Source organism: Rhamphochromis sp. 'chilingali' (assembly GCF_963969265.1).
Source record: "Rhamphochromis sp. 'chilingali' genome assembly, chromosome: 8".
Classification (NCBI taxonomy): Eukaryota; Metazoa; Chordata; class Actinopteri; order Cichliformes; family Cichlidae; genus Rhamphochromis; species Rhamphochromis sp. 'chilingali'.
This window is the reverse complement of record NC_137935.1, coordinates 627,033-650,685: the sequence shown is the minus strand read 5'-3', so window position 1 is coordinate 650,685 and position 23,653 is coordinate 627,033. Positions and strand designations below refer to the sequence as shown.

Genomic DNA, 23,653 nt, shown 5'->3' with positions numbered 1-23,653 from the left:
GCTTTGGCAGCAACTTAAACAATTGAGTTAAATTAACACAATTTATTCATGTTCAATAAATCTGTGCAATTTGTGTTGATAAAATGTGACTTAAACATGTTTTGATGAAGTAATTTGAGCTCTTGAAATATTTTAATCCTTCACAATTTTCTCACTTTATCCCAACACCATTCAATAACTTTTACCCAATACTACTTGGTCACTTAAATACTACATGTTATCTTCAAATTACATTTTGCTATTATATTCTAGTATCAAATACACAATTTTCAAATGGAGGCCTTATAACAGATTATATTGTTCTCTTCCAAGATGGTTGCTGGCATCCACCAGTAACCTTTCAAAACAAAATGTCTAATTTCACTGCATTGACAGTAGGTAAAGAATTAAACTGACATTACTCCACTACTGAATCTATATAAACCAACAGTTAAATAATGTCAGTTCTTCCGTGTTCTCTGGAATCAATCACAGCAAAGAAATTGGACTGTTTCTTTTGAAAAATGTTGGGAAAGAACAATACAAAACATTCTATTTAAGGCCTCTGACGTCAAGATTCAGTTAAACAACAATTATAACTAAACAATTTGAGATAATGTTAGTTTCCATTAACATTAAATTAGGTTACTGAATTGGCAAACACCTTCCTATTAACATTACCCATTTTACCCCAATAACTAAAGAAATTAGCACTTGCAGGTCAAAACCTTTATTCAAGAGATGCAAAAATAACATTGATACAGTGACTGTCAAAAATTATGGCACTGATCATACTGTGACATCTTGGTTCAAAACAGCAAGCTTAGAAATATTCAACGTTCCTTACTTCAACTGAATGAAACTGAAAATACCATTTCACACGGCCCATATGGGATATTTAGACTGCATAACTGTTCATGCTACATCTCTTCATTAGTAAAAGAAAGAAAAAATACAAAGAGAAATTTAAAAATGCTGCCAAACAGACAGAGAACTTGTACAGAGCAAAAGGAAAAACAAACAACAACAACAACAACAAAAAAACGGCTTGTCCTCATGGCAGTTGCAGTGTATATAAAAATGAACCCTGCGATCTGTTCCTGGAATTGAGCTTCAAAAATGCAGCAGAACAAGTGTGAGATTTAAATGTCCTCTCACCTAGAGCTGGTCACCTCACATGCATAACAGTGAGCTTCGTTGCAGGAGCAGTTTTGTCTTAGTTGTGAGCTTTTCTTGAGAGCTGAGTTGCTTCAAACTCCATTACCACCCTTTGAATCACCTCAAAAGTGTAGCAGAGTTGTGATGGGTAACTCATATTGAAGGAATAAAAAAGGTCCAAACAGCATGGCTACTGCAAAGGTCACGTTATCCAGATCTTGAAGAACAACATCAGAAAAGTCATTGCCTGCCGCATCCTCTGGAGACAGATGTTCATTGTGGTTTTCTCAATCTGTGCAGTGGCCTCAGTCAAGTCCTGGTTAAACACAAAACATTTCTTTAAGATTCCTTTTTAAACTCATCTCTTTTGAATCTACCAGTTCTAATGTTAGAGTAATTTAAACCAATGCAAGCAACATAGTAAATAGCTATAGCCAAAGAGAGGCCTGCCATGCTGCCATTCATGGTCTAACAGAGTTTCTAAGAGAGGGTGAAAAACATAATTTCAAATGCTTTACATTAGTTTTTCTTAGAAAGACACCGGCCCATCAGAAATCCAGGTTTTGTCACTCAGAAGATGTTAGAATTTAGACTTTCAGCCCCACAATTTGGTTAGCTGTTGGTCTTTTTTTTTTTCAAACAAAAGCTAATGTAAATATTGGTGGGATTTTCCTTTGTTCACTAGAATGACAAATTTAAAGTTTTTTCACACTGATGTGACCCCTAATACAGGGGTGGGGCCTCAAGGGCCGGCGGCTGAGTTCACTACCAGGCCTCATGTGAACTTCAAATTATTAAAGAGGACTACTGGTCCTAACTGGTCCAATGAGGATCAAGTGGATAACTAAATGCATTTTTAAATGTTGCAAAGCCACAATCTACTCATAAAACACTCACCATGAACTCCTGCACCAAGATGTTGCAATTGTCTTTCACACAGATGCGGAGCACTTTGATGAGACTCCCTTTGAGCATTAATGTCATCCTAAAGTATTATAACAAAGAAAACAGAGATTTGTGAACTTTTCAGTAGCACAGAAGAAAATGATCCCAGACAAAAACTTAAACCAGTCAACATGCAACACCAGCATCTACAAAGCAATATCAAAAGTTCCTGTTTGACATCAACTTTATGGATATATAGTTTCCAGAACATTTATTTTTTTAAAAAGATAATTTTTTCTCAGTGGGCCAGTAAATGCATGACGAAAATTATGGCATCCTTTCGGTGGAATCAGTACTCACAGGTAATAGTTGACTGTTTCAATGGATGCAGCATAAAAATCTTTTACTGACCTAATGCAATACATATACACTTTGTAGTTAAAGAATTTTAAAGTTCTTACTGTCATCATGGCAGCTACATCCTTTAGCTTTGTGCCCTGTTCCCCCGATCACTTTGCAAACACTTTCAGCAGACTGTCAGAGAGAAACTCAGCTCCGTCAGAAACCTTGACTGTAAAGGCATGGTTGGGATGCACTGGAATGCTGCATTTCATCTGAAATGACATAAAATTATTTTGAAATAACAGCAGGCACTGTGCTTGGTTAATCAGCAATGTTTTGTTGAATAAAAACTGTGTTTCCAGATCTTATGGGATTAAAAAAATCCAAAGATGTTTATTTCTGATTTGCAACCCAAGAACCCACAAGTTACAACCTCATTTTAGTTCAAGTGTGCATTAATGTGAGTCCAGTAATCACCTTTCTGACAATACATACAGGTATAAGTTAAACCTATGGCAGATTTTGGATTTCTCAGTTGTATTAATAGGGTGGTCTATTTGAGTATGCATGCACCTAATAATTATAAAAAACCTATTATAATTAAGTTACAGAAACGAAAATAGAATATACTTTCTTACCATAACACCTTGAACCCACAATCCATCAGCTGACTCCTGGTGAAATGCAGAATAGATGTGGTCTCTCAATGTGCAGCAAAAAAAACAAAAAGAAAAGGACAGCAGGTGAGGGCAGGAGGGGTAGGGATGTAAGCTAGCATAATACCGCTGATGATATTAGCTAAAGCTGTTCAATGTCCAAAATCTCACTAACACCACGGTGCAGTAAATACACAATGTAACTGAAGAGTCAGTTGACAAATCTATTCACACAGAAAACCAAATTATGTTATGAGTGCCTCGTAATTAGGTTTAATGTGATATTACGGCTCTTGTGCCAAAGACAAATTCAAATGAAAAAGCGCCAATTCTTTGATAACAGATAAAACAGCAAATAAGCTAACGGCTCTTTTTTAGCATGTTACATGGCGGCACTTTAGACGTTTAACTACATTTGGCTGAAATATGGTAAATATTAATTCAAAAAATCAAGACATACCAAAAAACGTAGAGTTGGCTGCTCGACTTGACTGAGATGGATGCATTTTTTAAACCACGATCCAAAGCCCGCGAGATGAAATCACACGTGGTTTCACGAGATTTAACGTTGCTATCTTATTGACTTACTTCACCTGAACATGATATGAACAATTTAATACACCCTTTCTGCATATCATGTAGTTTTTACACTATATAGTTACATTTATCTTTAAAACATGAGGCAATTGTGTTAAATACATGCAAGATGCTTACATAAATCCAAGAGATGGCCAGTCCCTTTTTTTCAGTGCACAATATCGTTTATTATTTAGTAAATATTGATATCTATGACTAGCTAGTTTATTGTGATGGTGCTTTGTTTTCTCTATTATTATGTTGCTCTTTGTTGTTTGCTGTCTCCTCTGTTTGTTTTTTTTGTTTGTTTGTTTTTTTCTCTCCATACAGGTGACCCAGGAGTTCTTTTTTTTTTTTCTCTCTCTCTTCCCCCCCCTTCTCACCGTCTCTTCTCCCCTTTGGTTTTCTTTCTTTCTCTCCCCCTCTTTCTCTCATTCATTCCCCCTGTCCTATTTATTAAAAAAAAAAAAAAAAAGATAAGGTACCGATAAAAACTGAGCTGATTTCTGAATGAACAGAAGTGACAGCAGCAGCTTGGGGGGAGTTGATGAATTAAAAGACTGATTAGGGGAAAATAATCTTCTATAATAATAACCCCACAAATCGTCCGAGAGCAGAGTGCGAGGCCACTGAACTTCATCGGAGATGATAAGCCATTTAGAAGCAGTCAGAACCGTGAGTCGACTTAGAGAGTGGTCTCGAATAATTGTGTCGAGGGTGGATACTAGATAATGCTAGTCCTTATCTACGAATGATGGATATGGAAGGAACCCGGATTCTGCAGCGGAGGCAGGTTGCTGGACGGGCCCCTCGGAAGGCAAACAAAGGCTGGTGCGGTTCTCCAGAACCCCCAGCGGGAACAACAGATGAAGGCCGGACGGGCCCCTCGGACCCTCCAGCAGGACCAGGTTGCAGAACAGAGGACTGGGGAGAGGAGTGGCGATGGCAAGGGCGACATTTCCTTCTGGAAGAGGGAACCGGTGGAGAAATGGAGACCACCTCCTCCTCCGACCACATAGCCGCCAGGAAAAAGGCAGGTGAACGGACAGGCGAACAAGGTCCCGACTGACGGGAGGAAGGAGACGAAGTCTGTGACAGCGTTGAGGCAGGTGGAGAGTGTGTGTTGTCCTGGGGCAGCGGTAAAGAAGTGGAGGTGGAAATAGAGAGAGCAAGCTCGCCAGCCCTGACTTGCTCCCTCCAGGCAGCTATGGAGCTGCCCAGCACAGTGGCCGTAGAAAACAGATTTAGCCGAGGGTTGCTCCGAATGACAGCGTCTACTGCGCTTAGCCCAACCGCCATTGTTCTCAAATCCTTGGCCTGGGCAATGCGGTCAAGAAGCTTAATCATCTGATCCATCTCAGCATTAAACTCAAAGGCTGAAGAGTCTGCAGGGTCCATGTTCTGGTCGCATCGTTCTGTCATGAATCGCTGTGTGGCAGACAGGAGTTGAACCCAAAATTAGGCACGTTTAAACACAAAGAACTCAGCTTTATTTGCTGGCAGGGGAAAGTTATACAAAAGCAAACTAAACTAAACTAAACTCACAGTGAGATCCACACAGCATGAGGGCAGCAAGACTAAGACTCCAAGGTAAACCTACGCAAACAAAACACACAGCAAGATAAGGGTAGATCACAACATAGACAAACTGAAACACAGGGCTTAAATACACAGAGGAGCAATCAGGGAACGGGCAACAGGAGGGAAACACAGCTGGGGCAAATCAGGCCTAACGAAACAGGGGAAGATACATTAACATAAGACATGCACCTCCAAAGTAAAACAGGAAACATAACACAGACTGAACTTAAAGACACAGACTCACAGGCACTGCAACAGAGGGAACAGAGACGTGAACCATAAGACAGAACTCTAACAAAGAAACCGAAGACTAGAAATGACAAATAATATAATAAACTCAAAACCCTGGGTCAACAACCCAGGCATCCTAACACAAGTAGGCCTGCAGAGCGAGAGCGAAGTGCTCTAATAGGGTGATATGGTACTACAAGGTCATTAAGATAAGATGGGGCCTGATTATTTAAGACCTTGTATGTGAGGAGCAGGATTTTGAATTCTGGATTTAACAGGAAGCCAAAACAGGAGAAATCTGCTCTCTCTTTCTAGTCCCTGTCAGGACTCTTGCTGCAGCATTTTGGATCAGCTGAAGGCTTTTCAGGGAGTTTTTAGGACTTCCTGATAATAATGAATTACAGTCGTCCAGCCTGGAAGTAATAAATGCATGAACTAGTTTTTCAGCGTCACTCTGAGACAGGATATTTCTAACTTTAGAGATGTTGCACAAATGGAAGAAAGCAGTCTTACATATTTGTTTAATATGTGCGTTGAAGGACATGTCCTGGTCAAAAATGACTCCAAGGTTCCTCACAGTGTTACTGGAGGCCGAGGTAATGCCATCCAGAGTAAGAATCTGGTTAGATACCATATTTCTAAGATTTTCAGGGCCGAGTACAATAACCTCAGTTTGATCTGAATTAAGAAGCAGAAAGTTAGCGGCCATCCAGGTCTTTATGTCTTTAAGACATTCCTGCAGTTTGACTCATTGGTGTGTGTTATCTGGCTTCATGGACAGATAGAGCTGGGTGTCATCTGCATAGCAGTGTAAATGTATGCTATGTCTTCTAATGATGCTGCCTAAGGGAAGCATGTATAATGTAAACAGAATTGGTCCTAGCACTGAACCCTGTGGAACTCCATAACTAACCTCAGTGTGTGAAGAGGACTCTCCATTTACATGCACAAACTGGAGTCTATTAGATAGATATGATACAAACCACTGCAGCACAGTACCTGTAATACCTACAGCATGTTCTAATCGCTCTAATAGGATATTATGGTCAACAGTATCGAACGCTGCACTGAGGTCTAGCAGGACAAGCACAGAGATGAGTCCACTGTCAGAGGCCATAAGAAGATCATTTGTAACCTTCACTAAAGCTGTTTCTGTGCTGTGCTGAGCTCTGAAACCTGACTGAAACTCTTCAAATAAGCCTCTGCAGATGATCTGTTAGCTGTTTGACAACTACTCTTTCAAGGATGTTTGATATAAAGGAAGGTTGGAGATCGGCCTATAATTAGCTAAGACTGCTGGGTCTAGAGATGCTTTTTGAGTAAAGGTTTAACTACAGCCAGCTTGAAGGCCTGTGGTACATAGCCGATCATTAGAGATAGGTTGATCATATTTAAGATCGAAGCATTAATTAATGGCAGGACTTCTTTGAGCAGTTTTGTAGGAATGGGGTCTAAAAGACACGTTGATGGTTTGGAGGAAGTAATTATTGAAGTTAACTCAGAAAGATCAACTGGAGAAAAAGAGTCTAACTTAACATCAATGGTACTAAGAGTAGCTGATGAAGTCATTACTAGTTAATGTTATTTAATATGAAGGTAATAGCAGAGTGTTACAGGCATAGCCCGAAAGCATGTAGCCTCATGGGCAGTGTAGTCCGTGCTGCAGGGAGAATGGACTGCCATACCCGTTAAGTGTCTGTGAGCGAGTGTCTGTGTACGAGTTGTCATCGAGCAGAAACGGGAGCTGGAAGCATGTAAATATAATAATAACCACTGCAGCCAAGAAGAGTGCCTGACGAGCCCAGCTGTAAGTAAGCTATTAAGACTCGACTGTACGCTGTGTTCGTGTTTCCTCTGAAACAATAAGCTCCGTTGGAGCCTTTCAACGCCTCTCTCTGTCTCTAGCAAAGTTGACCCACACAACAAAGTAAAGCTAGTTTTCAGCTACGAGCCCGACACAAACCTGACGTATCAGCCAGAGGTCCCTTTACTACGGTTCGGAGCCGCGGACCTGTTTTATATACGCGAGGAATAGTTTTCTATACGAGATCGCTGCAAAAAGTGCAGCCTTACCTAATGTCCACCTACTGTTACTCATTTATATGAAGATTTAAACATCTGGTTGGTGTTGGTGTGGCGAGTATAACTCCGAAATGACAACACAGGCACGGCTTCTTCAAGACGGGCGCTTTGCTGCATTTATTGAACGCCGTGAAAGCTACAAACATAAAACACAAAGGCTCGTGGCCACCTGCCACTTCGGAGGTCCTAGAACAATAACTTTACAGTCCTGTGCATTCTTGAACAGCTGGTAGACTAACCAGGCTTTTGCAGATAGCTCGCTGAACTCCTTAGCGTGATTATTAAACGTGGGCTCACAGCCTATACTATCACGCCCAAACCTCGCGATAATAGCGGTGTAACAAAACTGGTTCTTTGTGACAAGATAAACATGTCTCTTGTACAAGATAAACACACCTTTACAATATTGTCCACAGAAACGTACAAGCAAGAACATTTTAACTGCTGGAACCATCTATTAAACTTCTTTATACATAAGCCATTTCTGTGACACTTACAGCGAGTATCCTTCAGTAACAGTAACAAACCACACAACCTGCATTTGAAATGTTGGCTACCACAGCAGTGTAGTATTGCAGCATGGCATTTGGGTCTTCTAACTAAAATAGGAAAACTTCACACACAAACAGCACCCATCCCTGTGGATCATTGTAAATGCCATTGGAAACACACCGTGTTATGTTGCCAGTTTGAAAGCTGATGTTAACATTTCATAGCAGTCAGCAGCCAGTGGAAGGTTCAGAGGATGATGTCATTCTGCTGCTGGGGGCATCTGCTGAGCTGAAGGCTTTAAAAGAAGCTGGTCTGATGCACTCACTGCTTTTTGACTTTTCGGAAGGTTTTCAGTTAAAAACTCTGACAGGTTCCTTTCATTTGCTCTGTGAAATATTGTTATGCAGTTACACATTTCTCATCAGTTCATGTGTGTTTTTATATGAAAATATTTGGTGTAAGTATTGTTCATTAAGCTGATTGTGACGGACCTTTGCATCATGATAAACTTCACAGAGGGCTCATACTTCATCCTTGGTGCCTACTTTGATGCTGGGCCTACAAAATACTTGTTTTTCTTGCTTCTCTTGTCTTTATATTCTTTAATCATTTGCGCCAATGTCCTGCTGATTGTGGTTATCTGTGTGAACAGAAGCTTACATGAACCTATGTACATGTTTCTGTGCAGCCTGTTTGTGAATGAGCTGTATGGTAGTACAGGGCTGTTTCCATTCCTCCTGGTTCAGATCCTCTCTGATGTTCACACTGTTTCTGCTCCTCTCTGCTTCCTGCAGATCTTCTGTCTGTACTCTTATGGAAGTGTGGAGTTTTATAACTTAGCCGTCATGTCTTATGACAGATATCTTGCCATCTGCTGTCCTCTGCAGTATAACACACGAATGACATCCAGCACAGTTTCTGTGCTCATCGCTGTGTCGTGGATCTATGCTTTGTTGCTGGTTGCTGTGACAGTTTCTCTGAGCTCACCTCTGCAGCTGTGTGGGAACATCATTAACAAAGTGTACTGTGATAACTATGCCATTGTTAAACTGGCCTGTTCTGACACCACACTCAATAACATCTATGGACTGATCAGCACAGCATTCACCATTTTTCTGCCTCTCACGTTAATCTTTTTCACCTACATGAGGATCCTGAAAGTCTGTTTTTCTGGATCCAAACAGACCCGACAGAAAGCCGTCAGCACCTGCACGCCTCACCTCGCTTCTCTGCTCAACTTCTCTTTTGGGGCTTGCTTTGAAGTATTGCAGAGCAGATTTAATATGAACACTGTACCAAACATTTTACGTATTTTGATATCACTGTACTGGCTTATATGTCAGCCGCTCTTTAATCCTGTGCTGTACGGGCTGAAAATGTCCAAAATTTATGACATTTGTAAAAGTTTGCTCTACTGGAAAGTTTGGATCATGTAGCAGATGTAATTAAACAAATGAGAATATTTAAAGACATTTCTTCACTGGCTGTTGTTTCCCGTTAGGCTGCATTCAGTCTTCAGCCACTTAAACACTGTAAGAGACAGCAAAGCCTTTAATCATTCAGCAACACATAAGCAGCCACACGGTACCTTCCACATGTGTTCATGTAGGACACAGGTGTCGAACTCCAGGCCTCGAGGGCCGGGGTCCTGCAGGTTTTAGATCTCACCTTGGGTCAACACACCTGAATCAAATGATTAGTTCATTACCAGGCCTCTGGAGAACTTCATGACATGTTGAGGAGGTCATTTATCCATTTAAATCAGCCGTGTTGGATCAAGGACACATCTAAAACCTGCAGGACACCGGCCCTTGAGGCCTGGAGTTTGACACCCCTGATGTAGGATGTCCAGATAAAATTGGTAAAAGCGACACCAACATGGTGGACCTTTTGTCACTGAATTCTTTGAGACACTCAAAAAAGCAGATTTCAGCAATTTTTTAAAATTAGATTCTCCAACACTGAAAGAAAAAGTCTGCCAAGAATGCTGGGTTTAACTTTTTACATCAAAGTTATTTACTAAAGTAAGATGGAACGTTTAAATGTTACATTTAATGAAATCTAGTTTGAGATGTTCTAAGAGAGGTGGAGTCTGAGACCCAACCTGACATATAGACACAGACTAACAGGCTGTCAGGGGTCGTGTGTGGATGCAAGGAGGAGATGACCCAAAAGCAGGACTCACGGCGCAGGATACAGAAGTTTATTATAGTGAGTGGATGAACAGAACATGAACAAACGCTGACTGGCTGGATGATTGAATGGCTGGCTGAATTGGAAACACACACGGGAACGATGGCAGTGACAACATCACATCAATGACAAGACGGTGAAGGACTTAAATACTCTGACTGATGAGGATGATGACCGGTGAGTACACAGCTGAACATAACCTGACACATAGGAAGTAGAACCAGAATTACTGACTCTGAGACAGAGGGCTGGCACGGTGAAGCGGGAAACATGAATGTGGAAAATAAACGGAACATGAACTAAAATGCTGAGTCAATGACCCAGGAACCCTGACACAGACACACACAAACATAAACATGCATTCCCACTGTGAAATGCACTTCACACACGCACACACATGCACGTTTGTTTGTCGCCAGATGCCACGTTTATTTCTAGTTTTCATTTATTAAGATAGTCCACAGTCTGACAGCTCCAGTCTCAGCTGATTTCCAGCCTCCCCTCCGCTCCTCTCCCGTCTCACTATAAAAGGGGAAGGAAACCATCATCAGTCCAAACGCCATCAGCTGTTCTCACCTGCGTCTCCAGCACCGCCCCGTTGAGCTCACTGCACCACTCCTCCCCTGCAGCCGCGCCCAGGACCACACCTCCACCACACCCACTCTCATGCACACATCTACAAATACTCAGCTCTCACCCAACATGGAGACACACAGAAATGAACACTGTACACGCACTCACACTCCCAGTACATACTCTATAACAGGTACCATCACCCCCAGAAGGGCAATCTGCCCCGAGACCCAGGAGATGTTTCTCTTTAATCTGGGGTTGAGACCGCCCCCTGGTCCTGCAGCAGCAAGGAGGCCCACCATCCCAGACCCCAACCAGATGGCCCACCATCCCAGACCCCAACCAGATGGCCAACTCCTTCCCCCGGCTCCCCGCCCCCAACAGGGAACAGGGAACGGGGGTGTGAGAAGACCCCATACCTCACTCCACCCGCTCATATGTGGTGTTGATGCATGCTTTTCTAAAATGCATTTAAATGGTGGTGCTAACAATCCTCTGCCAAATAGCATCTGGTAGCAGCATGGCCCCTCCCGGGAACCCTCAATGTCTACATGTATTTAAAATTAAGAGGTGGGCACCGGGGCCAGAAGTGAGGTTGAATAAACAGACTGTTCTCTGGATACCGGTAAGTGAGCCAACCCCCAAGGCCCTATATGTCGACCCAAATTTAGGCCGTTACAGCTGCAGACTGCAGCCCCATAACCATCAGATGGCATCTGAGGCTGTAGGGCTTCAAAAACAAAGAACTTCTTCAAAGGCCTCGTCTCCCTGAACGCCACAGAACTGACCGTTTGGACCAAACATGGGACGTTGAAAGGTGGAAGAGAGTTTTATTCTCTGATGAGAACAAATGTAACCTTGATGGTCCTGATGGTTTCCAACGCTACTGGCATGACAAGCAGATCCCACCTGAGGTGGTTTCTATAACGATGGAGCTCATCACTGAGCTCATGTTTGGATCTTTGATTTCTGTTTTTGGGGGTTTACAGTTTTTTTTGGAGGTGTGGTCCTAAACTTTTGATCAGCAGTTTAATTGATATTGGTGGTGATTTAAATGCTTCATGACGATCGCATCAAAGCACCATTCAGCGTCTCAATTCTCCCTGCTGTCCTCCAGGGTGTTGGAAATGATTAAGCCTATTTATTTAGTTATTCATCAATTGATTGGTATGATTTGAAGCTTAAAAAGGTTCGTTCTAAGCTAACATTTAGTTTAGTTTGGTTTTGGGGGTTTTTCCACCAAGTCTCTGGTGTCTGACATCACTTATGCATTTCTATTCTGTCAGCTACCTTTCCATCCTCAGTGGCATCAAAAACTCAAAGTTTTAGTCCATAATGAACACCATGTTTAAACTTAAGGGCATCGATAAGTGCATGTGGCACCAGGAAATCCTAGGCCAAAGGTTGATGATTGATGTTATGATCATATCATCAGATCTGTGGTCAGATGTTCTGGTCACTCGGGTGAAGAGAGAGGCTGAGGTGATCGCCACCTGGTGATGAATTGGATCAGGTGGTCAGGGAGGACGCTGGACAGACTTGGAGCACCCACATGTATAGTGAGAATCAGCTGGGAACACCTAGCACAGGGCCCGGTCCGCAAAATCTTCCACCTCTGGCAGATCTTCAGCAGCATTCCAAGGAATACTGGAGCCCTCAGGACTCTTGCTGCAGCATTTTGGATTAACTGAAGGCTTTTCGGGGAATTTTTAGAGGCCATGCTGCTAGTGAGTCGGTTATGAGCTAAGCTAAGCTAGCAAAATCTAAAGACACAGTGAGCGAATACAAATTAGCGAGTGAGTACACAGAGAGTGCTTCGGATGAAGCACGTGAAGATTCTACTATGAAATAAGAAGTTTTTTTTATTAAATTGCTCCTCAGATAAACTACACAAAAACCCCACTGTGTTGGAACAGGAAGTGATGCTCTTCCGCAGAGAGAGCCAACGCCAGGTAAAAGCTCCTGACAGTCTGAACTCTTAAGATAACATGAACAGCAGTAAAAGTAAAACCTTGAATAAGCATTGAAGAGCTGTATATTAGTTAAATGTAGTTATTGCTAAAGCATATTAATAGAAATGATCAGTAGGCCTGCTGGGTGTTTATGCAAAAGAAGCTCTGAGGAGAAAGTTGTTTTTTTCAGCCATGAAATCATCCTGGTGTTTGATTCCTGAACATTTCATCTCTTTCTCCTGGATGAAGGTAAACCGGTTCCTCTGGAGAAATTGTTTATAAGATTGTTTTTGAAATTTACAATTTGACTGTCATTTTGCAGAAGATAAGACATTTCTACACTCAGTGAAATAAGGGTCAAAGGTCATTGAACCACAAAGGTTGTTCTCTAAAGTGAGGTGTGCTGGCTGCAACAATTTGTGCATTTCACCTATAAAGATGTCTTACATCTGACCTTAGATCAGCTGTGACAGCCAGCTGTGTCTGAGCCTCTGACTCTGTGATGTCCGTCAGCACTTATAAGCTCCGCCCACCTCCTCTTTCATGATATGAAGTATGTGCATTCACAACCTGAGCAGACTGTTGTTTTTTTTGTTGTTTAGTTTTATGGGTTGTTTAATTTACCTTTCATACCTTTGCATTCTTAATTTTGCCCTGAGACAAAGAGGCAACAAATGTTGAAATAAAAAATTATCAAACAAACAAACAAAAGAAAAAAAGGTGAACCGCAATAATGCTAAGAATTTGTAATGGTATTGAAATGTTGTGAGGGGACTTGTGGCGCTGCTGCAGTTTGCAGCTGATCCTGAGCATGTGCTGCCATGATGGGCCAGGCGTTAAAGCCTCTATGAGTGTCTGTGCTTTGTTTTAGCTGAGGATGCTTTCAGTTCTGTGAGGAAGGAGCACAGAACCCACAACTGACTGTCTGCCACCTTATCTTCCTCTCCCGATTAGACGCTTCAACCTCAGTCCAAAAAGCAGAGCATTTTCAGTGTTTTGCAGGTCTTGTTGCTGTCTAAGAGAAACGATGTAGTAGTTAGAAATAACATTATATGATATAGACTTCAGACTTTACAGAAAAATGAACGAGCCCTATTTATGGCAGTAATGAAGTACACAAAGAAATAAAATAAATAAAGCCAGACACATTTATTGTTTTCATTCTTTTTCAATCTAACTCAATATTGTGTTAACTTTTGAATAAAGCAAACTTTTACAAATGTCACGAATTTTGGACATTTTCAGCCCGTACAGCACAGGATTAAAGAGCGGCTGACACATAAGCCAGTACAGTGATATCAAAATACGCAGTACATTTGGTACATTGTTCATATTAAATCTGCTCTGTACTATTTCAAAGCAGCCGCTGCAAGAGAAGTTGAGCAGAGAAGCGAGGTGAGGCGTGCAGGTGCTGACGGCTTTCTGTCGGGTCTGTTTGGATCCAGAAAAACAGACTTTCAGGATCCTCATGTAGGTGAAAAAGATTAACGTGACAGGAACAAACGCTGTGAATGCTGTGCTGATCAGTCCATAGATGTTATTGAGTGTGGTGTCAGAACAGGCCAGTTTAACAATGGCATAGTTATCACAGTACACTTTGTTGATGATGTTCCCACACAGCTGCAGAGGTGAGCTCAGAGAAACTGTCACAGCAACCAGCAACAAAGCATAGATCCACGACACAGTGATGAGCACAGAAACTGTGCTGGATGTCATTCGCATGTTATACTGCAGAGGACAGCAGATGGCAAGATATCTGTCATAAGACATGACGGCTAAGGTCAAAAATTCCACAACGACATACGAGTACAAAGAGAAGATCTGCAGGAAGCAGAGAGGAGCAGAAACAGTGTGAACATCAGAGAGGATCTGAACCAGGAGGGACGGAAACAGCCCTGTGCTACCATACAGCTCATTCACAAACAGGCTGCACAGAAACATGTACATAGGTTCATGTAAGCTTCTGTTCACACAGATAACCACAATCAGCAGGAGGTTCGCACAAATGATTAAAGAATATAAAGACAAGAGAAGCAAGAAAAACAAGTATTTTGTAGGCCCGGCATCAAAGTAGGCACCAAGGATGAAGTATGAGCCCTCTGTGAAGTTTATCATGATGCTCTAATTGTTCATCAAACAGTCTTAACACTAATTTTGTTACATATATGAATGTTAATTAACACAATTCACAAGCATCAAGACAACACATTAAATGCAGATGAATCATATTCAGTCACTGACATCAAAAACATTATATTCAACATATAAAATCCTTCCTGTGTGAAACTCAGGCTAACAGCATGTAAATCATACACACTCATACACACACCCTCAGACTGAAGCCCTGCTTCTTTTAAACCATTCAGCTCAGCAGACGTCACAGCAGCAGACTGATCTCATTATGAGAACTCCTGATTGGCTGCCTGAGTCAGAGGAAACCTGAAAGGACCTGCAGGACAAAGATGTGTCGTGACAGGTTTCCTATATGGCAGTGGGCCTTTAAAAGAGTTATAAACTTCAATCAAAATTTGGTTTACTTACTGTTTATAATAAGTTCGTGTGTACTTGTGTGTTTTCAGAGTTCTGCAGCAAACACTGCTCCACTTTAGATGACAGCAGATTAACAACTTGTAACGGCGGTCTGGCGAGGAAGGAGCAGCTAGCAGGTCTAGCAGGCATGTGGTGTGGAGGTTAGCCGGACAACTCAGAGCCCAGTCAGTTAAACAGAACAGACCTTTACTTGTTGCTAGCAGAGTGAGAACATACAAGCCAGGTCTCCACGGCTCGAGTCTGTCCATTTTTTCTGCGAAAATGACATCACTTCCGGTTTCGGCCAGGTAATAGCGGACATACGATAGTTCACGCTGACGTCTATTCCAACCTAGGAAGTGTTGCCAACAGCTGATAGGATCGGCACTGGTTGGGTAGGAATACACCAAATGCACTGATTTCCACAATCATACACACCATTCCCCCCGTTTATGGACAACAGCGCTTGGACATCTCTCATGGACATTCAGATAAAACTCACGGACTTCAGTGTGGATCAGTGTTAACATGTGTTATTTATGGGGAACTCTTTTTGAGAATCTGTATTGCTTGGTATAAGCCAGAAGAATTTGCTTAGTTGTCTTTGTGCACCCCCACTGTCACGGCGGGGTGCGCCGATGTGTATGGAAACAGGACCCAAAAGCAGATGAAGACGAGGAGTTGTAAGTTTAAACAGAAAAGTGATCCTTTATTAGATGACGGCAGGGGTTAACCAGGAACCGAAAGCAAACTGACAAAAAACCCACTAAGAAACAAAAACTATAACATACAATGACAAAGACTGTAACTATGACTATGGTGGAAAAACGGGCGAAGACTATGACTATAACTGTAACTCTGGTGAGATAAACAGACGACCCGACAATGACATGCAGAAAACAGAGGGCTTAAATACATACATGAGGTGATCAGTGTGTGAATGTGTGTGTGAATGGGTGGATGACTGGTTGTGTAAAGCACTTTGGGGTCCTTAGGGACTAGTAAAGCGCTATACAAATACAGGCCAGGCCATCAGGGGAAGTGGAGACACATGGGGGAACAGCTGACTGACATAAACCTAATGACAGGACCAGGAGGAGGAAAGCTAAATACAATGAACAAAGAACACATGACACTGTCAGAATAAAACGGGAAACACTAAAACTAGACATGACAACTCAACTTAACAGACCTAATACGTGATGAATAATACAAGAACCCAAAACATAGAAAACCAAGGGAACAATAATAAATAACAGCTTAAACTAAAGCTAGATAGGAAATGACACAAAAACTAATCACATATCAAAATGAGACAAATACAAAAATGAACTCAGAGCGCTGGGTCAGAGACCCAGCCTGTGACACCCACTGGGTTTTTCGGTTAATTGAATAGCTGCAGCAGGAGTGATTATTTAAGTTTTCCTTTTCTTTTCTTGTTATTTTTCTTTGGTTTCAGTTAAATACACGGTACCTGCAAAAGCGTTGTGTGTATTTATTAATTACTGCCCATCAGCTCCAGTAGCATTCCTAAATCTTCTGATTAATAATAACCTAATATTTCACTCAATACCTAGCCTGTATTCATTCATTAGCGCTTCATCAGTGTTACATAACCACAATCAGAGACTTGTTGGCAGCAATGATCATGATGTATAATATAGGAGTTTTAAACTTCCAACATCCATGTAACCTCCAAGAATGAAACCAGGGTTTTAATAGTTTTGCAATTTTCATTAGTTTTTATTTTTATTTAGTTTTGACTTCAGATTTTCATTTTTATATCAGTTTTAATTAGTTTTTACCAATTGTTTGCTAGTTTAGTTTTTATTTTTTTGAAAATCTTTAGTTTCAGTTTAGTTTTGATTAGTTTCAGTTATAGTTTTAGTTGTTTCCAATAATTAAGTGTAACAACATCCCAGTTTCATCACATCAGTCATGCTCTTCTGCTCATCCTTGGGTATGTTGCTATTGCAGCTACCATACCCTGCACCCTGCACAGGTCGCCTGTCTGTCGCAGGGCTAACACGCAGAGACAGACAACTCACATTCCCACCTATGGGTTCTTTAAATAAATAAATAAATAAATAAATAAAGGCAGATGAACAACCACTGATGTCCCCGTCCTGTTGTCTCGGGTTGCATCACGCTGCCTTGCCTGGGGTTAGCTTCTGTTTCTGGGGATGAGGGTTGAGTGTGCTCCCTTCTCAAGGTAAGCTAGGTTAGCCTTCTAGTGTGAGCTTTTCAAGTGCACTTTAAGGTTTGTGGGATTTTTTTTCCTTTAGAAATGTCCCTCATAATTTGTCTCTTTCCACTACAAGACACTTGCTTTATCCAAAACACAGTCATATTCAAAGTAATCCCAAATTGGACTCTGGCGCTTTCTCCCGACTTTTCCTGACATGATTCTGCGCGTGGGCGGAGCAGCAACACAGACGACTCGACTAACGTGCTGCCACCTGCTGGCGTAATGAGACACAGCAAGAAAAAAATCTGGAAACGAAACTTTATTTTCACCCAGGACACGCTCACATCAATGAAAACTAAACACATTTTGCTATAAATTCAGTTAATTTTAGTTTTGTGAACACTCATTACAGTTTTAGTTAGTTTTGCTTTTTTTGTTTTTATTTTTATTTCCGTTAACGAAAATGTTTTTACACTTCTAGTTTTCGTTAACGATAATAACCTTGAATGAAACAAGACAGAGGAAGTTACATTTAGCATAGTTTTTCTTTAAGCCACAAAATAAGTATAAAAAGATGACACCGTGTGATTCAAATAATTACCCCAAAATCTTCAAAATCTTGGGTGTGTGGTGTGACGTGAATTAAAATAAAGTTGGTTCTGAACGTTGCTCCGTGGTCCCGCTGTGCCTTATTCACGCCACATCACACACCCACCAACCCCTGAGTCCCCGTGTTTTAACACGGCGGGCGTGATTGCGGATGCCGTGCAGGTGCGTCCGCACGGCACCGCAAACCACGCCCCACCACAAGATGTTTTAAGGCTGTAAAACCCCTCACTACACATTTTCACACTTTTCTCTCTTGTTTAAACTGTCAAAGTTCAAACCTTCGTGGAAAAATAAGTCCAGTATTATAGAATGAAACCAAAGATCAAACTCTGTTTTCATGGGAATAGAGCAGCTGCCTGAGAATCCAACATTAATGGATCAATACTGAATCAATGGTACGGAAGTAGAGGAATGAGTTGAGTATGTCTGTGAAGGTTCTCAGTCATCCAGGTCATCGTTGTCAAAGGAGCTTGCAAAGAAAAGCGTCTGGACTTCTTTAAGTTGCTTGAAGACGTTTCACCTCTCATCCGAGAAGCTTCTTCAGTTCTAAGGACAAATGGTGGAGAGTCCCAGATATAAACCTAGTGGGAGTTGTTAGGATGCCTGGGTCGTTGACCCAGGGTTTTTGAGTTTATGATATTATTTATACTTTCTAGTTTTTGGTTTCTTTGAGTTCTGTCTTATGGTTTATGTCTCTGTCTTCTTTAGTTGCTCTATCTCCCCTGTCACCCTTGTCTAGTTCGCGTCTATGTGTATCCTTAGTTCCTATATCCCCGTGTTCAGTCAATGTTTGTGTCTGCCCTGTTCCCACGTCTCTGTTCCCTCTGTAGTGCCTGCATGTGAGTCTGTGTTATGTGTTTCCTGTTTTACTTTGAAGGTCTCTGTCTTATCTCAGTGTGTTCACTTTACGCTTCTTTGGTCTCGTCAGTTCTGATTTGCCCCAGCTGTGTTTCCCTCCTGTTACTCATTCCCTGATTGCTCCTTCTGTGTATTTAAGCCCTGTGTTTCTCTGTGTCCATGTCGCGATCTACCGTTTATTTTGCTGTGTGTTTTGTCAATCCACCGGTGTTAGTTTATTTTTGACCTTTTTTCCAGTTATGTTATGTTTGAGTTCAGCATTAAAGCTGTTTTGGTTTAAGTTTCTCTCTGGAGTCTGCATCTTGGGTCCTATCCCTGTCCGCACACAGCCGTCACCTAACAGGAGTGACCCCCCACAGAGGGACAAAAGGACCCCCTGATGATCCTCTAATCACCTGAGCCAAGGTGTGAAACTGGGTGTGGGTCACAATCAGCCAGAGTTTCGGGTGAGTTCATTGTGAAACCTGGCCCCACCTTATCATGCGAATTCCTGAGATCAGATGGTCCAGGATGTGAGTGGGCGTTAAGGCGTCTGGGAAGGATCTCAAAACTGGATTATAGATGGCAGAGAGTTGGTGTCGTAAACCCCGCCTCTGTTCAAAGATGGTCGCTCACAATGGACATAGATGCTTCTTTCACTCCTCTTTCAAACCATCTGTCCTCTCTGTCCAACATGTGAACATCCTCGAAAGAGTGACCTTTGACCTTTAGATGCAGATGGACTGCTGAGTCTTGTCCTGTGGAGGTGGCTCTTCTGTGTTGTGCCATGCGCTTGTGAAGTGGCTGTTTGGTCTCTCCAATGTAGAGGTCTGGGCATTCCTCGCTGCACTGTACAGCATACACCACGTTGTTAAGTCCTCTTTCGAGGATGCCAATGTGTGATTGGGCTCATCTCTGATGGAGATGAGCCCAATCACACATTGGCATTGGCAAACAGAATGTGCCCGCTCCGACCGACCACAAAGGGTTAAGGCCTCCACCATCATCGCCATCCCCCAAAAGACTGGAATAGACACCCTCAATGGCTACAGACCTATAACCCTCACATGTGTAGTCATGAGGTGTTTTAAGTGGATAGTTTCAGCACATCAGAGACTGTCTACTTTCCTCTCTCGACCCCTATCAGGTTGGTTACAAAGCAAATTGATCCATGAGGATACCATCACCCGTCACAGAGTGCTGAGCCATCTGGAGAACAGGAAGCACCTGGTGATGATGCTCTTTGTGGACTACAGCTCAGCATTCAACACCATAATCCCCAACATCCTCAGGACTAAACTGGACCACCTTCAGACCCCTCCTGGATCAAAGAATTCCTCACCAACGGAAGCTTCACAGGGCTGCGTTCTCAGCCCCCTACTGCACACTCTGTACACCTATGACTGTACACCAAACCACCCAATCACAGTGGTGTCATCATCATGTATGCCAATTACACCACTGTGATTGGGCTCATCTCTGATGGAGATGAGATAGGACAGAGGTAGAGAACTTGTCCTGCTGGTGCTCAGAGAATAACCTGAAGCTGAACATCCTAAAACCAAAGAACTCATCATGGACCTCAGGAGACACAGACGGGTCCACTCCCCTCTCATTATAAATGGAGAACAGGTGGAATCTGTCTCCACCTTCAGGGTTCTGGGCATCCACATCTCAGCTGATCTCACCTGGACCCACAACAGCATCGCCCTGGAAAAGAAGACCCAGCGGCAGCTGTACCTCCTCTGTGTCCTGGGCCAGAAGCTGCTCCTGGCCTTCTACTGCTCCTCAGTGGAGAGTGCTCTCCTCAGGGGCCACGACTGAGAGCAGGAAGGCTGCACAGAGGGTCATTAACACTGCCAGAAACATCATTGGCTGCCCTCTGACACCCCTGGAGGTCATCACCTGATCCTCCTGTCTCAGGTAAACCAGGGCCATCACAGGTGACCACGCCCACCACCTGCTGCCCTCTGGTTGGTGCCTCAGGTCAAGCAGATCCCACACGTCCTGTTTTCTATATATTATTTTTGTTGTATATAAACTCCCCTTGTCTTTTATTCATTCCTGCTTTCTACTTTTTATATTTTTATTGCTGCACAGTTGGTGCTGAACACACAAAATTTCACTGTACATGTACAGTGACAATAAAAAGCTATTCTATTGTGTTGCTGGGGGATTGTTGCCGGATGTATGTATGTCTGTACCATGTTCAAACACAGGGATGTGCATAAGCGCACATGGCACCAGGACACCCTAGGTAACAGATCGATGATCAATTTTGTGATCATCAAATCATCAGATCTGCAGTCATGTGTTCTGGACACCCGGGTGAAAGGAATAGAGCTGATCACCAGCTGGTGGTAAGTTGGATCAGGTAGAGGGGGAGGATGCTGGGTACAATTAGAATATCTAAACATAAAGTGAGGGTGTGCTGGGAGGATCTGGCAGAGGGTCCAGTCCACAAGATCTTTAATTCCTGGATCTTGCAAAGCTTCAACAGCATTTTGAGGGAAGCTGAGTGGACCACACCTTCATTGTTGAAGCTGTGTACGGAGCTGTGGCCACATGGCTGAATATAAAGAAATGAAGATCTTTTGCATATCAATGTATTTTGATTCCATAGGATTAGGATAATCATTGATTATAATGAGTTTAACCTGGGAACATACAGTACCGCCTATTTCTGTTTCAGCAGTGCAATATGTAAGAAAACCTTCTCATAACTTACGATATTGTGTCTGTTTTGTCAGCTTTCCTTGTTTTTTGTAACCTACTGGTCACAACAAAGTTGAAACAATGACAAGCTGTTTCATGACTAGCTGTGGCCTATTGCTGAGTCCAGGCATGGAAGTCGGGGTTGCTGACTGTGAACTTTCATTATGCAGCCCAAAGAGGTCACAGTGATGTGAAGGAGGCCATTATAAAAAGCAGAACACTGCTGTCACGCCAGGAACTGCAGGAGTGGACAATGTTTGGATCGTTGGTAACACTTTTATGAACTTTTATACCTATTTACACCGGTGTGGAATATGCATAATAAAACTGCACGTGTGACTCTAAAGTTTTCTGTAATGTGTTTATATTATTTTCTGTTTCTTAGCATGTGGCTAAAGTGCAACACTAAATGGATCAGCAGTGAGCTGGTGGATGTTCAGAGTTGGTGTCCACATAAATATGGACAACACATTCTACAACATCAGGAAAAAGCTGGAGCAGTGTTTCAGAAAGTCTGTATGAAGTTTGCAGGGTGTGTCTTCATGGATGGGTCCTCTGAGGGGGGTCATTACCGTCCTCAGCCCTCTGAGACCAGAGCTGAGGTCCGCTCCGGCTGATTGGTCTCTCTGGTCAAAAGCACTCACAGATAGTTGCATCAGAGGGAGTTGGAGGAAACTGTGGCTAATGAGGAGACACCTCAGGGACAGAAATGTTTACATGCACAGGTGACCTTTAATCTACCTGTTACAGTGATGATGTAACTCTTACAGCATCAGCAGGTTTACTTCAACAGAAAAGTTCTCTCACTTTGTTCAAAGTCTTAAATTCATCTTTTGTGGAAATAACTAAAAGTCAACTCTCGATCCAAGACGGCACTGATCCCAGTGCCACGTTAGCTTCCTAACACACAGCAGGCCTGAGGGCCACTGAGGGTTTAGAGTCAGGCTGTCACATGATTAACTGCACGCTGAGACAAGAAGAAAACGGCCATAAACTCGTCGCTCGCACTAAAAACAAAACCCTTTAAATATGCATTTTTATTAAAGGCTGCATTTGTGTGGTAGAAACTTCACTCGCTTCAGAGAACACTGGACCGTCATCGCTGCCAAACATGAACCCATGTCTGAACCCGGCCTTCAGTGAACCCTGACCTAAACCTCAAGTGGGTCACTAAAAGTCAGCGAGTGCCTCTTAACTGCTCCCCTGACAAATCAACTGATTTAAGCATTTCTAATGAAGTGCTGCAAAATTCAAAAAGAGAAAGTTGAATCAGAAGGTTTTCCCAGAATGCACTTTGTGAACTTTCCTGCAGTGAATGATCAAAAACAGATCTGCCACCAAGTTCCTGCTGCTCCACATCACAGACATGAAACTGAGGCAGGTTGAGACTGATAGACCATCCCACGGATCTGGAATGATCCACGTGCAGAATGACCCCATGGTCAGCTGATCCTGTTAAGCAGAAATGTTTAAGGTGGCAAAAATGATGCAAACTTATGAATGTATTGTCTTCTACTTTTGAAAAAAAAAATTGTCAGAAGGTTCAATTAAAAACTGCAGTTTCCAAAAAGTTTAATTTTCTGGCAATTATTTCATAGTTCAGACTTTACAGGTTAACAACCTGCAGAACAGCAAGATCCTGTTGGGTGTTAGGTCAGTTTAACTTTTAAGGACTTGAACAGAAAGCATCTGGACTTCTGGACATAAACGACCTCACTCAGAACTGACAGAAGTCATCTATGTTCACTACGAATGACCATCTTTGAACAAAGGGGGGCTTACAACTCCGATTTATTCTGGGATCCTTCCCAGATGCCTTGATGTCCACTCACATCTTGTCAGTCTCACAATGGTTTCAGCCCAAATCTCTGCTGGTAATGACCCACAACCTTTTTCACAATGGACGGAGGGATTGGAGAGCAACTTCGGGTTACTACCTTGCCCAGGGATATTGGCATACATGCTAGGGGGATTGAACCACCAACCTTGCGATTAGTAGGTGACCTGCTCTACCTCCTGAGCTACAGCCAGTCACCTGTACAGCACCCCATGTGACTCAGAGCGGCCAGCCCGGG

At 42.5% G+C, this 23,653-nt stretch overlaps 2 protein-coding genes and 1 long non-coding RNA gene across 3 annotated transcripts; 1 reads left to right on the top strand and 2 right to left on the bottom strand.

Annotated features, from left to right (window-relative positions):
- Positions 1–787: 787 nt before the first annotated feature.
- LOC308401795 lies at positions 788–3,767 on the bottom strand. The gene is made up of 5 exons (XR_013972612.1): positions 3,481–3,767; positions 3,003–3,066; positions 2,484–2,636; positions 2,035–2,122; positions 788–1,453 (listed from the first exon to the last, which is right to left on the bottom strand). It is a non-coding gene; the product is annotated as an uncharacterized lncRNA (long non-coding RNA).
- A 4,715-nt stretch (positions 3,768–8,482) lies between these two features.
- On the top strand, positions 8,483–9,418 carry LOC308401009 (olfactory receptor 10J5-like; the record flags this gene model as incomplete). The annotated part of the gene is made up of 1 exon (XM_080889076.1): positions 8,483–9,418. One exon carries the CDS (start codon positions 8,483–8,485, stop codon positions 9,416–9,418), a length of 936 nt encoding a protein of 311 aa, XP_080745202.1.
- A 4,455-nt stretch (positions 9,419–13,873) lies between these two features.
- Positions 13,874–14,815, bottom strand: LOC308401008 (olfactory receptor 10J5-like; the record flags this gene model as incomplete). Its single annotated transcript, XM_080889075.1, has 1 exon — positions 13,874–14,815. The coding sequence occupies one exon, from the start codon at positions 14,813–14,815 to the stop codon at positions 13,874–13,876; it is 942 nt and encodes a 313-aa protein (XP_080745201.1).
- Between the last annotated feature and the right edge of the window lie 8,838 nt (positions 14,816–23,653).